At 46.0% G+C, this 14,538-nt stretch overlaps 2 protein-coding genes across 2 annotated transcripts in view; one reads left to right on the forward strand and one right to left on the reverse strand.

The window, feature by feature from the left end:
- The window catches only part of LOC131082816 (store-operated calcium entry regulator STIMATE-like), a 34,954-nt gene extending 30,433 nt beyond the window's left edge, over positions 1–4,521 (forward strand). The window contains exon 8 of the mRNA XM_058022963.1: positions 3,893–4,521. Within this exon, the coding sequence (XP_057878946.1) occupies positions 3,893–4,006 (114 nt within the window). The 3' untranslated portion in view covers positions 4,007–4,521. The remainder of the gene's footprint in view (positions 1–3,892) is intronic.
- A 2,238-nt stretch (positions 4,522–6,759) lies between these two features.
- Positions 6,760–14,538, reverse strand: part of ITIH5 (inter-alpha-trypsin inhibitor heavy chain 5) — a 49,395-nt gene continuing 41,616 nt past the window's right edge. The window contains exons 10-14 of the mRNA XM_058022412.1: positions 13,691–14,244; positions 13,273–13,323; positions 12,119–12,235; positions 10,412–10,789; positions 6,760–9,413 (exon numbers count right to left, since the gene is read on the reverse strand). Of these exons, the coding sequence (XP_057878395.1) occupies positions 9,115–9,413; positions 10,412–10,789; positions 12,119–12,235; positions 13,273–13,323; positions 13,691–14,244 (1,399 nt within the window). The 3' untranslated portion in view covers positions 6,760–9,114. The remainder of the gene's footprint in view (positions 9,414–10,411; positions 10,790–12,118; positions 12,236–13,272; positions 13,324–13,690; positions 14,245–14,538) is intronic.

Consider the following 14,538-nt stretch of genomic DNA (forward strand, 5'->3'; position numbering starts at 1 on the left):
AAGGGAATGGCCCCAAGTTGCATCAGAGGAGGTTTAGATTGGATATTAAAGAAAATTTATTTACTGAAAGGGTGGTCAGGCACTGGCACAGGCACTGGCTCATCCTTTGGTGAACCAGATGATGAGCTTTTGCTGCTTCTTTTACACTGAATCCCTGAAAGGGACAAACTCCCTCTTATGGTTGGAAGAATTTCATCCTTCTTTCCTTCCACGTCAGTCTTAAGCTTTGGGTTGTTTCAGTCCCCTGCCCTGCCTTGCAAATTTTCATGGAGTAATTTTTTTCCCCCTTTTGTGGGATAGAAAAGGATCTCTTGAATGCCAGTTTGCATCCAGTGCTGTTCAGCCTGGTGAAATTATTTCATCTGCAAGGCCCTTATTTTTGCTTTGTATGTGTCCTGCCCTTGACCTGAGGCTCTTTTCCCTTGCCCTTGTAACTCCCATGAACTTTAGATCTTATCAGTGATTTCTTTGTTTCCTCCACTCAGGAAAACAAGTCAGTTTTAATAATGTTTTATTTGATCTTTTTTCAGTTGTGTTTTTTTTCCCCCAGGGAGGTGGATGAGTTTCTGTTCCTTTCCTGAAGGATTACATTTTTAGAGACAACCCTTAAAGCAAAAGTCCACTAACAGTGGTACTTGTGAGAAAAATTAAGGTGAAATCAGAGGCTGGAAGGGAAGTTAATATACTGCATGAGGGCCTGCCTTTGGTCAGGGTGGAGTTCAGCACCTGCCCTAATTCCCTTCATAAGGAACTCTGTATTTTGGCAGGTAAATTCTGTATTTTGGCACTCATTAGATGAAGATGCTGATAGACACCAATACAGTGCTGCTTACTTACATTGAAACATTTAGAAAGTCCAAGAGCAAGTTGGATTTGCTGAGAAACAATTTTATTTTTTTATTTTTAGATTTTTTAAAAAATTTTAATTAGTTCAAACTCATGGTGAACTCAGGTGCCAGGAAGATAAATGAAGGTGGACATGGAAATACTTCTGGAAGGAAACTGTCCCACCTCACAGCCCTCCTGACTGGTGGCAAATCCCTCTGTGGAATGTGAGGTGTTTGAGGACTGCTGAGTGAGACAGCAGCACGTTGTCCCAGGATGGAAAACCATGGGCAGAGAAGGAAGTTTATGAAGAAATACAGAAGTGGCTGACTTGTTCTCCAACTCTTTCTTGGCACTGGGCCTTGAGGAATGGCCACAGGTCCCAGCTGTGCCACCAACCCTCTGTGATCCTGACCTGGATGCACCTGCAGGCAAAGAGCCTTGTCCAAGCTGTTCTGAAAACTCCCAGACTGGAGCTGGGCTTGCAGATGATACCTGAGGGTGTGTCCTGTGTCTGTCATGGCAATGAGGGGCTCTCTCATGGTGCTGCTTCCTGGGGAATTGTGGAAAGGTTCTGGGGGACTGTTTCTGGTGTAGTTTCCTGTAAATTGAGGTGTTGGGGCATGGCTTGGACTTTATGATCTTGAAGGTCTCTTCTGTGAATTCTGTGCAGTGTGTGGTGGGCAGGTGGCAGCCTGGATGGGTCTGGATGCACAGATCCCTGCTTGGCTGCAAGGGGATTTGCGTTTTTAGGTGAAATCCACCCAAATCACCGGTTCAGCAGGCCCCACAACCAACCTGTCAGAGCTCAGTGAGTTCACAGTGCTGCCTGTGAGTAATTACACACACATTTCTTCAGGTCCAACAGCATCACAATATTAATGTGATAAACAGAGGAAATCTTCACGTGAGAGAGATGGAAACTTGCCAGTGTGTGTCCTGAACCACAAAAAAAATTCCTTGAGACCAATGAGGGGGACAACAAGAGAGCTTAATCCACTCTGCTGCTGTTCTTTGGGTGTCTGGCAGTGAGGAGGATGATGGAGGGGCTGGGGTGTGTGTGAGGGTGGGGAGCAGGAAATCTTCCCCTGCGGCTCTGCTGCTGCTTTGAAGTCTCACTGACTCACTGGAGTTGTGTTAGTTTTGTTTTTCCTGTTTGGTGCTTTTGTTGCTGTGGTGACTGGCCCTGTGGCTGACAAGTGGAGGGCTTGTTAATTCACAGCTGTGTGTGGAGATACAGATAGGTGTGATTCCCCCTGCTCCTGGTTTTGCCCAAGGGATCCTGAGCTCTGTTGGGAACGGTCTGTGGGTGAGCACTGGGATGAAAGTACATGAAAATCCATCCTTTGACTTGGGTCTTGGAGCTGGAAGGCTGCTGAGTCAGGCACAGGGAGATTTCATGGTGACAGTGCAGCTTCTCTTGCTCAGATGAGGGTGTTTGAGGAGATGGGGGTGGGATGGGGTTCAGCAAACAGCCTGGTCTGTTTGGGAGCAGCTAGGGCATGCAGGAGAAAAGGAGGCTCAGGGGTGACCTTATTCCTCTCTAAAACTCCCTGAAAGGAGGTTGTAGCCAGGTCTCTTCTCCCAGGTAACAAGAACTGAAGGGAACAGCCCCAAGTTGCACCAAGGAGGTTTAGATTGGATATTAAAGAAAATTTATTTACTGAAAATGTGGATAGGCACTGGCACAGGCTGCCCAGAGAAATGGTGGAATCACCATCCCATAGAAGTGTTGAAGAAACATGTAGATGTGGTGCTTAGGGACATTCAGGTTTACTGGTGAGCCTGGCAGTGCTGGGTTAATGGTGGGACTCAGCCTGGAGGTCTTTTCCAACCTTGAGGATTCAATGATTCCAACCTGTCCAGCCATGAATATTATCCGTGCACATTGTTGGCTGGCTAGAATTGTGTTTCACCTCTTCTGCTGAAACCCAATGCCAGCCATCTCCTTGATAAAATCCAGCCTTTTTCCTCTGACAGAGGATGTGGCTGCCCACACGTGGCTCCGTAGGCATCTTGCAAATGCTCCAGGCTGGTGGCAGCCAGTTCAGAGCAGCCCATGGTAGCCTCAGGTGTGGAGTTAACTACTGAGGGTGTAGGGGTTCCTTTGGGTCCTCCAGCAAAAAAAAAATGTGTTTTTTTACCTCAAGCACCAGTGAGAGGTGTCAGTGCTGTGCTTTGGCTCCCAGGAGCTGCTGTGCCAGCTGGAAATGAGGTGCTGCCAGGCCAGGACACCCCTCCTGAGCTGACTCCATGGCTGAGGCTGAGCCTGCAGCCCTGCTTGCCCTTGTGGCTGAGCTGTGCAGGTGACAAGCAGCTGGGGGCCTGGGAAATGGTCTGCGTGTGGTACAGCTGTTCCCAAAATGTGTGGCCTCGTTTTTGTGCATCTCCACTGAGGCCTCAGCCAGGCCTGGGCATCCATGTGTGAGTTGTGTCTCATGGGGATCAGAGCCTTCAGCTACCTGTTCTGCTCTCAAGGAAGGGGCTGGGACACCAGATGGTTGTGGTGCCCAAATCTCCTTGGCTGCTGTTGGAGAGATGGTCTAGATGAACTTGAGGCCTTACCCATCCACCAGAGTGTAGCCATGATATTTTCTGAAAAATCCTTTCCTTTGGATTTTTCCTCCTGAGAAGCCTCAGGAACAACATGTAAACAATGGTTATCTGCTGCTGTGGAATGCAACAGGTGGATCTGTGATTGGTCTCATGGGGTTGTTTCTAATTAATGGCCAATCACAGTCAGCTGGCTCAGACTCTGTCTGAGCCACAAGCTTTTGTTATCATTCTTTCTTTTTCTATTCTTAGCCAGCCTTCTGATGAAATCCTTTCTTCTATTCTTTTAGTATAGTTTTAATGTGATATATATCATAAAATAATAAATCAGCCTTCTGAAACATGGAGTCAGATCCTCATCTCTTCCCTCATCCTGGGACCCCTGCAAACACCACCACACCAGAGAGGATTGGATCTGGCAGCAGACCCCTCTGTAGGATTGCTTGACTCATTCAGCAAGCAGAATTGAGAAGCTCTGAGGCCTTTGATTCCATCTGTCTGTTCTCCTTTCCAGGTATTGCTCTCTCCAGACATGGATTTTGATCAGTCTGAAAGCGACCAGGACATTCCAGGGCTCTGGGGAACCAGCCAGAAGATGAAGCAGCCCAGCTACCAAGTGGTCATCTGACAGCAGCAGGACAAGGAGTGGAGGAAGGAGCAGCACTGTGATCCTTGAGCTGGCCAAGGAAGGGCAGGGTGGGGAAAAATGGGTGTCCCTTGTGGATCTGCAGAGATCCTTTTGCCTGCCTCATCTTGGATTTATCCTGCAATTGTGGATGCTGTCTGTGCATCCTGGACAGGCTTGAGCAGTATCTGCTTTACCTGTTTCCCCCACACGCAGGCACGTTGAGGTTGGGGATACAGGGATGGATTTTCCCTGGCTGGACAACTGGGTGTGACTTTTTTCCTTTTGTCAGGGCTAGAGACTGAAATGAAAATATTGTCTGGTTTTTTAATAGAAAAAGAAAGAAAAAAAAAAGGCTCTATTCTGTAGTACCTGAACTGTGACACTTTTATATGCACAATGCTCAAAAGAATTGGTTTGCAATATGTATTTAAATGTCTTGAATTGGGAAGCTTGTCCCAGTGGATCTGATTCTTTTTACTGTTTTATAAGGAATCCAATAAATCTTTGAGCTAAAATTGCTTCATAGATTAAATGCCTTCATGTGCTTAATGTTCTGCACAACCCCAGTGCTGTGAAAGGGAGGAAGGGGAGAAAGGGAGCTATTGAGATCTTTTCTGACAGGTGAGATTGTGTTTCTGCAGCAGGGCTGGTCTGGTAAACCTAAAGATGAAGAGCTTGAGCCACAGAGGTTGGTTTGGGTTGCAGGAGCTGCTTCAGTGCAAACCCTGATGCTGCAGCCTCAGCCTGTGCTGGGCTCCAGAGCAGACTCAGATGGATCCCAGTCAGCACCTTACAAGGGAGTGTTTACTGGAAGCTGACAGCTCCCCTTTCACTCAGTTTAAAATAAACAACTGGAATGTCTGCAGGGTCTGATTCAAGCTGTGTCTGCAGCCCCATTAGCCAGCCCTGTTTTGGGGTAAGGAAGGACCTGGGGTGGTGCAGCTGATGGAGGAGACCCTGGCTCACCCCAGGACTGGCACTTTCTGCTCCAAGTGTGAAGTGCAGGGCCTTGCCCTGTTTGCTTTCCTCTGTATTTGTCCATAAACACAAAAATGCAAAACACTTTGCAGCTGTGCTGGGGAGAGGGTGAGCACAGAGCAGCTGCACCAGCCCATTCCCAGGCTGGATGCAGAGACACAGCTGTGCAGCCAGAGCCCAAATGGGAGGACAGTCCTTGGAGCAGGGATCCAGGATCCCTCATGAAGCCTTAGACAGCCTTTGCTTCTTGCAAGACAACTCCCCTCCTTAAGTGATGGGTGGGAATGTTCTTTTATTTTTCCTTTCTCCCTTGTATTTTTCCCCAAGAAAACAGCCCTTGTTAAGGAGTGAAAATTAAAGGATTTGGATTTTCTAACTTGGATGGATTTAGATGTGAAGGCTGAGCTCGGAGCATGAGAAGATATTTGGTGGGGGGTTTTTTTGGGGTTTGGTTTGTTGTTTTTCTCCTGACTTCAAAGTGGTTTGAAGCCTTAGATGCAAATCAAAGTCTGGGATGCCCCTCAGCGAGCAAGACACGCTTGGCTACACTTGCAGCTGTGCAGCTTTAGAGTGTTTTTCTGGAAATTAGGTCCTTTTTTTTTTTTTGTTTTTCTTTCTTAATGAAGGGTCAAAATCCTACTTCTGCTGGCACATAAAAGGCTTTTGGAACACATGGCACACAGGTCTCTGAATGGATTATTTATATTGCTCAGTGCAGTTGGTTTCAGAGCACAACTTCTGCTTGTCTGGGGGGTTCTGCACTGGTAAGGGTGGAATAAGTCCTGTGCTGTGCAAGGTTTTGACTGGAAATAGATGGAAACAGCTTCCCTATTGGAAACTTGCTCCCTGTTTTGAGCAACACTGGTATTTTGGAGTTTTGCTTTTGCTATGGGGCTGCACAGTGCAATGCTGCAGTGGGTGGAGAGTGCAAATTTGGACAAAGCAATGTCCTTGTCCTAAACTGTGAGTGATATGATCTTCATTTTAGTTCTTAATTGAGGCTGAGAAGGTTCACAATCAGCAATAGCAGGACAAATAAAATGTGGGGGAAGGTTCTCCCCCCCAATCCTTGTGAAGCCAGTGCTGTCCCAGCAGCCCTGTTCCCATCTCTGGAACGGTGCCATGCAATCCATGCAATTGTTTCCATTGCACTCCAGAGTGAGTGCTCAGCCTCATTCCTGAGCTGTCTGAGCAATGTGCAATTACTAGGCACATCCCTGTGAATCCAAGTGCTCTGTGACACTCTTGGAGATGGGAACAAATGCAACTTCACTGCAATGACTGCACAGAGGTCTGGGAGCTCTCTGGGACAGCATCAAGGGCTGTGAGGACCAAGCCTGAACATATTCCCCCTCATATTCTCAATATTCTCATATTCCTCCCCATGTGAGAGAGGGAAGTGTCGTGATGCTCACTTCAGAGCTGAGAAAAATTGGAATTTACAGTCCATAGTCTTTGCTCTTGGGGCAGCAGGAGCACAAACTGTTTTCCCATGCCCTGTTCTACTGTATTTAAAGTCTGTTGTTAAACTCTCATTTCAATGTGGGGGTAGAAGCCTAGGGTCTGTTCTTGCCTCCTACCAAGTGTATAGAGACTAAAGAACATCAGTGACCTTTAACTTTCCACTGAAATTACTTATTCCCAACTTATTGTTAACTGGTGAGTGGCCCCTTCAGTCACCTGGTAACATGAGCCTGTCCAGCAGCATAAAACACACACAGCCTTAGCTTCCAAGCTTGTTTTTTATCTTTGCCAAATGAAAGCTTCACTGCAGTGTTCACTGTAAAATATTTATTGTGAAATGGATAACTGGAGCCTTCAGGAGACCTTGAGTATATTGCTCCAGGTGCTTCATTGGGCTTGATCCTTGTTACCTTCAGGCCCTGAAAGAAATGTGTTTCCTTGGCTGGAGGAGGAGAAAGAGGAGCAATGATGAATTATCAGCAGTAGGTGTGTGTTTATATATATCTTATATACATATCTATATACAGAGGAGAGGAGGGAGAGCCTGAGCCATCCCTCCCCTTAGCAATGCACGTGGACAGCACAATGTGGGAGGAGAGGGGAGGTTTCAGTAAGGACAGCATGGAGACACCTGCCAAACCCTGGGGTGTCCAGAAATTCCCTGCCACTTTCCTGTTTGCTCCTTGCCAGTGAAAGGGGAGGTTGTTTGGGTGTGGGCCTGGGTGATTTCCTCCTCTCTTCTTGGGCAGAGGAGTCAACTTCACAGCTGTTCTTCCTCATCTCTTCCTGGCCCACAAGCAAACTGCAGAGCATTAAACCTTATTATTACTATTATTTAGTGTTATTATTCCACACTCAGGACTGTGCTGAAGGCCTTGCCTTCAGCTCTCCCTCACAGGAGAGCTATTTCTCAAGACAGCAGGGCCCAAAGCAGTAGTTTCTTCTTTATGTTCTGTTCCAAAGTACGAGCCTTGGCACGAGTTTTGTGCTAACTGAGCTCTCTGTAAGGATCTTCCAGAGTGCAGCTCAATCTTGCTGGTTGCTTTTGGCTGTTTGCAGGCAGCACATGGTGTGAGTCAAGAAACCATGCTTGCCACCTGCTCTGCTCCACGGTGCTTGCAGCACTAACGAGCTGATCAGGCAACTGGAAAATCACCACCCCACCCCCAGCAGCTGGAGCTCCAATAGCAACAATATGATTTAATTGTTAAATATGGAAAAAAAAAAATAAAAATCAGTCAAGATTGAACCTATTTCTGTGGGTCCCTGGCAACTGTTTTCTCCTAACACATGGATGTCATTTAATTCCTGGAGATGCTTCCACGCCCAGCCTCCCTCCTTTTCAATTCTGGAAAGGCAGAGTGTTCATGAGCTCAGTTTGGCCTTGCCATGGAAATGTCTTTGTGGTTGTCAAGTCCCCTTTGGACAAGCTCTTTGCTAAAACTCCCCCGTGGCTGATCTGCAGCATTGCTCAGTGATGCCTCACTTTAAAACACAGCACAGCCTTGCAGTTTTGGGTTTGGAGCACCACCTGCAGTGGGGGTGGCTGGCAGACCCTTCTGTAACCTCCTGCTGCCAAATTCCTGCTGCGCACAAATTCCTGCAGGGTAAGGAAGGAGAAGAAGCCAGGGGAAATCGGGATGAAAATTTTCTGACAATTTGGAATAAATAAAGACTTCCTCCCTGATTACAAAAGCAGCTAGAGTCGTCTAGTAGAAATTCAGGAGGCTGCTTTGTAGGCTCACAAGCTGTTGTGGGTACTGGGTTGTCATCCCTTAGGAAGTTTTAGTCTTTGCTGAGCAGGAGGAGTGTGATGCTTAAGGACATGGCAGATCACAGTGGAACTTTGTTTCCTCCTGAGGGAGTCAAGACTCAAGAAATCACCAACCCTGCAATGTTGTTTAAATTGAATTATGCTGAATTAACTGATCCACAGAATGGGAGCCTGCACCACTGCTGTTGCTGAGGACCAGAGGTGCTTTTTAAGCACACAGCCTGTGCACCAAGACAGCAAAAAACCCCATCAAGGTTTTCACCACTGTTTTAAGGGTTTGTAGTGATTCAGGGAAGGTCATGTTTAGTGGCAAATCCAGACCTCATCCCAATAACCAGGAAAGCAATACCCTCCTGTGGCCTGTTGATTTAAGGTTTTGATTTTGTTTGATGCTAATGGGTCATTGCAGATGAATATCCACCCACCTCTCCTCTCTCTTTTTGTCTTTTTCTCCTTTCCCCATGGACCAAGGTTGGAGCAGGTGCTCCAAGTAACTTCTTTGCAAAGCCCATCACCTCAACAGGCACTGTTCTGTATGATCTGCCTTTTGTGGGGTGACTCACCAGCCCCAGGGGGTACTGCACAGATCCCTGCATGGGTTTATTTTAAGGCCAGCAGCCTCTTCACTGTTCACTGGGTCATTTCTCCCCCCCTTCCCACTGAGAGAGCATCAATCATGCCTTTAACCATGTCCTTTCCCCCAGCCTTCTTTTTCTTCAGGAATCTGATGAGCATTCATTTAGCATGAAAGAGAGACAGCTGATTTCCAAGGACAAAATCCTTGGTTTCTTTGGCACCAAAAGATAAGGAAACACTCATAAGTTGCCTAGAACAGGCTTCAGAAGGGACCTGCTATCCCACATGCTGCTGCAATGCATTGCTGTGACCAGTTTTAAAAGCTGTTGATTGTCCCAAAGCTGGTCCCCGTGTCGAAGGGATGAGAAGCCAAATAGTCCTGGTAGCTCCCATCGATCAGTTTGTCCGCGTTGTTTTTGGCAAACCAGCACTCGACCTCCTGCTGCCCATTGTAGATCCTCCTCTGCTTCCACACCACAGGAACCAGCCTCCCCTTCACCTTCAGGGTGTTTGTAGGGTTTGCCTTCAACGCCTCTGTTTGGTTCTGCCCGACCTCCCGATGACTCGTGTTCAGGGATTCCTGGAGAAGTTTAACTTCATGGCTCAAGAACTGACCTGCAAGGCAAGATGAAATAAGAGTCCATGACTGGCTGATTTGTGCCTGTTTATAAATTGTTGTGGTTTGGTGGTTTGTTTGTTTTTTGGGGTTTTTTTTGGTAGGATGCATTTGAGGATTCTCAGCCTATGGATCTTCTCTGAAAAGAGCAGGATGAGGCTTGTTCCTGTGATTCATTTCTAAATCCCACAAACACAGAGGTTAGAATAAAACCCTATTTATTTTTTTTCCATGGGTCACTAAAGAGCTAAAGTGTTGTTTTTAGCTGTCAGTAGTAAGCTCCCTTCTGTGGGACATGGTGACTGGAGGTTAATAACCCACACAATGTCCAACAGCAACCAAAAAGTTCTAGGCCTGTTCCCTTGCTTTCTTGGGAGAAAGTTCTTCTAGGCCAGACCTAAGTGTGGATTTAGGGATTTGTGAGAATGGCCTGAGTCCAAAACTCCATTCCTAAGGGATCACTTTCTCCTTCACCCGGGGGTGGCTGAGTGGCAAAGAAACTATGGTAGAAGCTTTAGAGTTCTGCACGTGTACATGACCGAAACCATCAATACTTCTCATTGGCTGAAAGAACACAACCATCTGGCCATTAGCTGAGCCTACCTAAAGCCTAATTCCTTCAAAAGGTAAAGGTGGCTCTTCTTTCATTTCACATTTGAAAGAAAGGGGCCACAAAAATTTCTTGGGGAAGATTTGGTTTCTGTCTGTACTTGGGAGCATCAAGCACGTGTATTCTAATAGGAACTGTACTGAACAATCATTATAAGAGTGGAAATGTGAAAACCAGGCACAGCTGGGATAGGGAGAGAAAGCTCCTACAGGGTAAGGCAGGAGAGGAGTTGGAGGTACTAGAAAGAGAGAAGTTGTTTGAGAGAGGATGTGAAAGTCTCACCTGGGAACTTAATCCCCACCTGCCTTGCTCCTTCCCTCCTGTCTCCCCTCAGAAACACCATTTTTGTCTGATTTACAGCTCTGAACCTGAGAACCTGCCACCTACCCAGTAGCCCGTGGGAGTCAGAAGAGAGGCCTTTACTGTTGGAGATGTAGAACCCCAGGTGATTCCTCTGGTACGGGGCTGGCTTCTTGTAGTGGTGGATGAGGATGACGAAGCTGATGGAGTCGCGGATGGTCACGGTGATGTTGGAGAAGGCAGAGATGGACACCTCCAGGCTCCTGCTCCGCACCACGGCACTCCGGCCACAGGACAGGACAAGCCTCTCCCCATCGTCCAGGATGACCCTCTTGGGTGTGATCTCCAGGTAAGACCTCTCTGGCTTGTTGCTGAGGATGGTGATGGTGCTGAAGTAAGTCCGATGCTTCTTGTGGCCGTTGGGCGGTGCGGGAGCTCCTATTAACTGTCCGTTCACAGTTACACCTTGCAGGAAAACAATCAAAAAATTGTTTTAAGTGAAAGCTGGAACCCAGGATCACAGGGCCACAGAACAGTCTGAGCTGGAAGGGGCCCAGCAGGAACAGGTCTATTGTCTCAATGACACATTGGTCTAATGTCTCAAGCCTTGGGACTGAGGACATGCAGGCTCGCCACCTCGTGCTCAATTATTTCACTTACCAGCCTTCAAACGAGTATAATCAGTCTGTTATGGAATTGTGACCTCATACAGAGCACATAAATTTACCCAAGCTCAGAAATACTGGCCTTCTCTGCAGGCAGGTGCCTCCAGTCCCATTAATCACAGTGTACACAGTGCCACAAAAAAAGCACTTTTGAGTATTCCAAGGTGCAGATCCTAATGAGTCAATTAAAGCCTAAAAGTCCACAATGAGTCAATTAAAGCCTAAAAGTAAGTTTCCCAGTCATTTTAATATTTGTTGCGACCTATTGTCCATAAGACAGTGACTCACTTCCCACAAGCCTCTGAACACTGACAATTAAGGAGGAGGCTTGATGCTAACCAAGGCTAAACCCAAGCCATTAACACTGAAATTAAATGTCTCCATATCCCATTATTCCTGATGGGATCTCTCATTTCTGTCTTCAAAGATTCAAGGTTCTAGTGCTACAGAGTCTGTTTTCCTCAAGCTCATTCTGCACTTGAGCCACAAAATCATTCAAGCAGTGGCACAAACAGTCTGTGAAAGAAGTTGAAGGGAAATATTGCCTGGAGCTGTACTTTGTATTTTTAAGGCACACATGAACACAGAAATATGGGGGTTAGACCACTGCCACACAGAACAGAATCATACAAATTTATTGTGGGGTTTTGTAAAACAAGCCTGTGAATTGTCTCTGGTTTTGACACCCCTTTCTCTCCCAGGACATAATCTGCTTATTAGCTGCCCTGCTTAGAATTCCAGATGGGATCAGGCCATGCTTTGGCTCAGATTGGCTTGGGTAAAGCAGATCCTGAATCATGTGGGTTTTCTCAAGACTGTCATGACTCTCCAGCCAGTTTGGTGATTTCTTTACTAAAAGAACCGTGGTGCTTGGGTACTTTGCTCTGTCCTAAACCAAACAGTACTGTGAGTAAAGAGGGAATTTCCCACAGCAGAGCAATTTTGGCAAGTCCAAACCTTTTATTTGCAAGCTGTGACTTTGTAAATGGTGAAGCTGAACCACAGAAGAAACTTTTTCTAATTTCCTATCATTTTCTTGCCTGAGGCACCTTGGTGCTTGGTCTGCTGCAAGGCTTGGCCTTACACTTTGATTTTCCTCCGCAAGAAACTGCTTGACTTGGCTGCTCACCAGATTCCTTGTGATCAGAGACCAGCCTGAGAATGTCCCCTGGTTCTCCATCAATATTGAAGCAGACAGAGAACTTGCTGGAGGGAAAATCAATGACGAAGTGAGGGTCCCCATCCGCTGAGAAGACATGGAAAAAGAGACAAATGTGAGAAGCCCACACAAAACTCCAGTGTCTAACAGATTGCAACAAAGCTGCTGTTTGAAGTGTGTTTGTCCCTGTTTTTTTCTAAGTCCTCCTGGTTTGTTGTTTTTGGAGGGTCAGATGGAGTTTGCCAGGAAATGCCAAGTTTTGCTTTGTTTTTCACAAAGATTGTTTTGTTTTTCTCACAGATGAGGTTGGGTTTTCAATGACAACTCAAAACCCAAAACAGTTCTAGATGAAAATCAGGATATTTTCTTTCCGGAATATAATTTTGGTGATTTATGGGAATTATCATGTAGATGTTTTGAACTCTTCTACATTCTTTTTTGGCAAGCTACATCCCCACACAGAAATGCACTTTCAGACCAAGGGCTGCTGCATGGCTCCACCTCACAGTGACCCCTCCTGGCCCTCAGTGTCATTCTGGAGCAGTCAACAACAGCTGTTGATCCCATAATCCTAATTTTTCAACAATCCTTGACCTACCATCAACTATCAGACAGCTGCCATTAATAAGGCTCGCCAAAAATGCTACTTTCTAAAGTAAAATTGACCCTATCAAGAGAAATTCAAGTCAGAGTTCTTGATCTGGACTTATTCTTCAGTGTTTAATGCATGTAAAGTTAAGTAAAGGTGCAGGACAAACAGGAAAATTGTAAAATACTACAGAACTTTCTCCTTTTTCTATTGTCAACAACTTTTTTATATTTCAGCATTATTATTTTTAAAAGGGTTTTCCACTATTTCTAGTACAGAGAGAATGTGTTTCTGTTCTCCCCTAACCTGCAGAAGTCTCAAATATGAGGATTAACTGTTGTAGATCATCTGCCTTTTCACTACTGATCCTTTCTGTATTTTGGATTTGTTTTCGTTTTCCTCTCTGCTCTGTAGCTCTGACAAACAGAACTTCGTAACCATTTGGATGATTATACCACAGTGATATGCATCTGAGGTTTCCATAAATCAGTCACCATTATTTTGCATCATGAGAGGCATGAAAGCAGGCACTGACCTGAAGTTTTGGAGATTTTAATCCTCTGTTTATCTTTCCCTCTGCGTATACCTAGAAGAGGGGAAGGAAGGCTGTTACAATTACTTACTGAGCAGCAGAAAGAGACATATTTTAAAAATGTTCCCCAAATATTATTCAGAGAGATGATGGGATATATATTCCTGCAACCACTTTAAGTTTCATGTAGAACACCAATTTTTCTCCAATAGTTTCTACAAAACAGTAAGTGCTTTAAAAGGGTGAGGGGCCTAAAAGTTTTGCTAAAGGTTACCCAGCCCACAATTAGCAAAATTAGTATGAAAATCTCAGCTTTACCCCTCAATTCACTGTCTGGATCACCCCTGTGCCAAAGTCAGCCATGAGGCATTGCCCAGAATGAAGATTTTTTTACCAGAACAAGGTGATTCTGGTCTCATACCTGGTGGGGCCTTGTGCCCCTGCAGGCTCTGCACCTTTTCCCCGATGCCGTCAGTGGAAGGGCTGACAAACTCCTCCTGAGGTGGCTCCGAGTGGAGTCCAGCCTCTTTCATCTTCAGAACAGTGAAGGGGGTAACAAAATTGTAAGCCAGGGCCATGGACTTGGCTTTCTCCATCAATTTGTCCTTCTCCTGAATGTCATCACTCTTCAGCCGCGAGTTGAGCAGTTCCTTGATGGTGAGGTAACTCCAGGCCCTCTCAATGTAATTATTGTCACCTTTGCCATCCTCCAGGCCGGGGACACCCCTGATGTCATTTCTGCTGGGCAGGTCAATAGCCACATCTGTTTTGAGCAGGATGTACTTCTTGGAATTGCTGGCAGTCACCTCCACATGGAGCTTATCCGAGGTGCGGTTGATGAGTTTGCCGGCAATGATAATTTCAGAGCCATTGAAGTAGTTGGGGAAGAAGTTCTGGGTGACCTGCTCCACATCATCTTCAGGGTAATCAACACGGATGTCAGAGAGAAGGGGAGTTCCTATTTCATCATAGAACCTTAAAGCAAGACACATTTTTCACTGTTGGCGCTGTGTGAACACACTCTTGTACTGGTACAGGGACAAGGACACAGGTTATCTAAAATGGCTCCTAAGTCATTCAGGGCAGTTTGAGCCATCAGAAACCAAATTTAACTACCATATCCACTCTAACTTGGCCTAGAAAAACAGGGTGGGAGGGTCTCTGCCTTTAGGGCTTTTCAAAATCTGAGTGGACAAAGCCCTTAAAGTCCTCACCTAAATTTGAAGTTAGCTCTTCTCAGAACAGGAAGGCTGAACTACACAATCTCCA

This window comes from Melospiza georgiana, chromosome 4 (genome assembly GCF_028018845.1).
Source record: "Melospiza georgiana isolate bMelGeo1 chromosome 4, bMelGeo1.pri, whole genome shotgun sequence".
Lineage (NCBI taxonomy): Eukaryota > Metazoa > Chordata > Aves > Passeriformes > Passerellidae > Melospiza > Melospiza georgiana.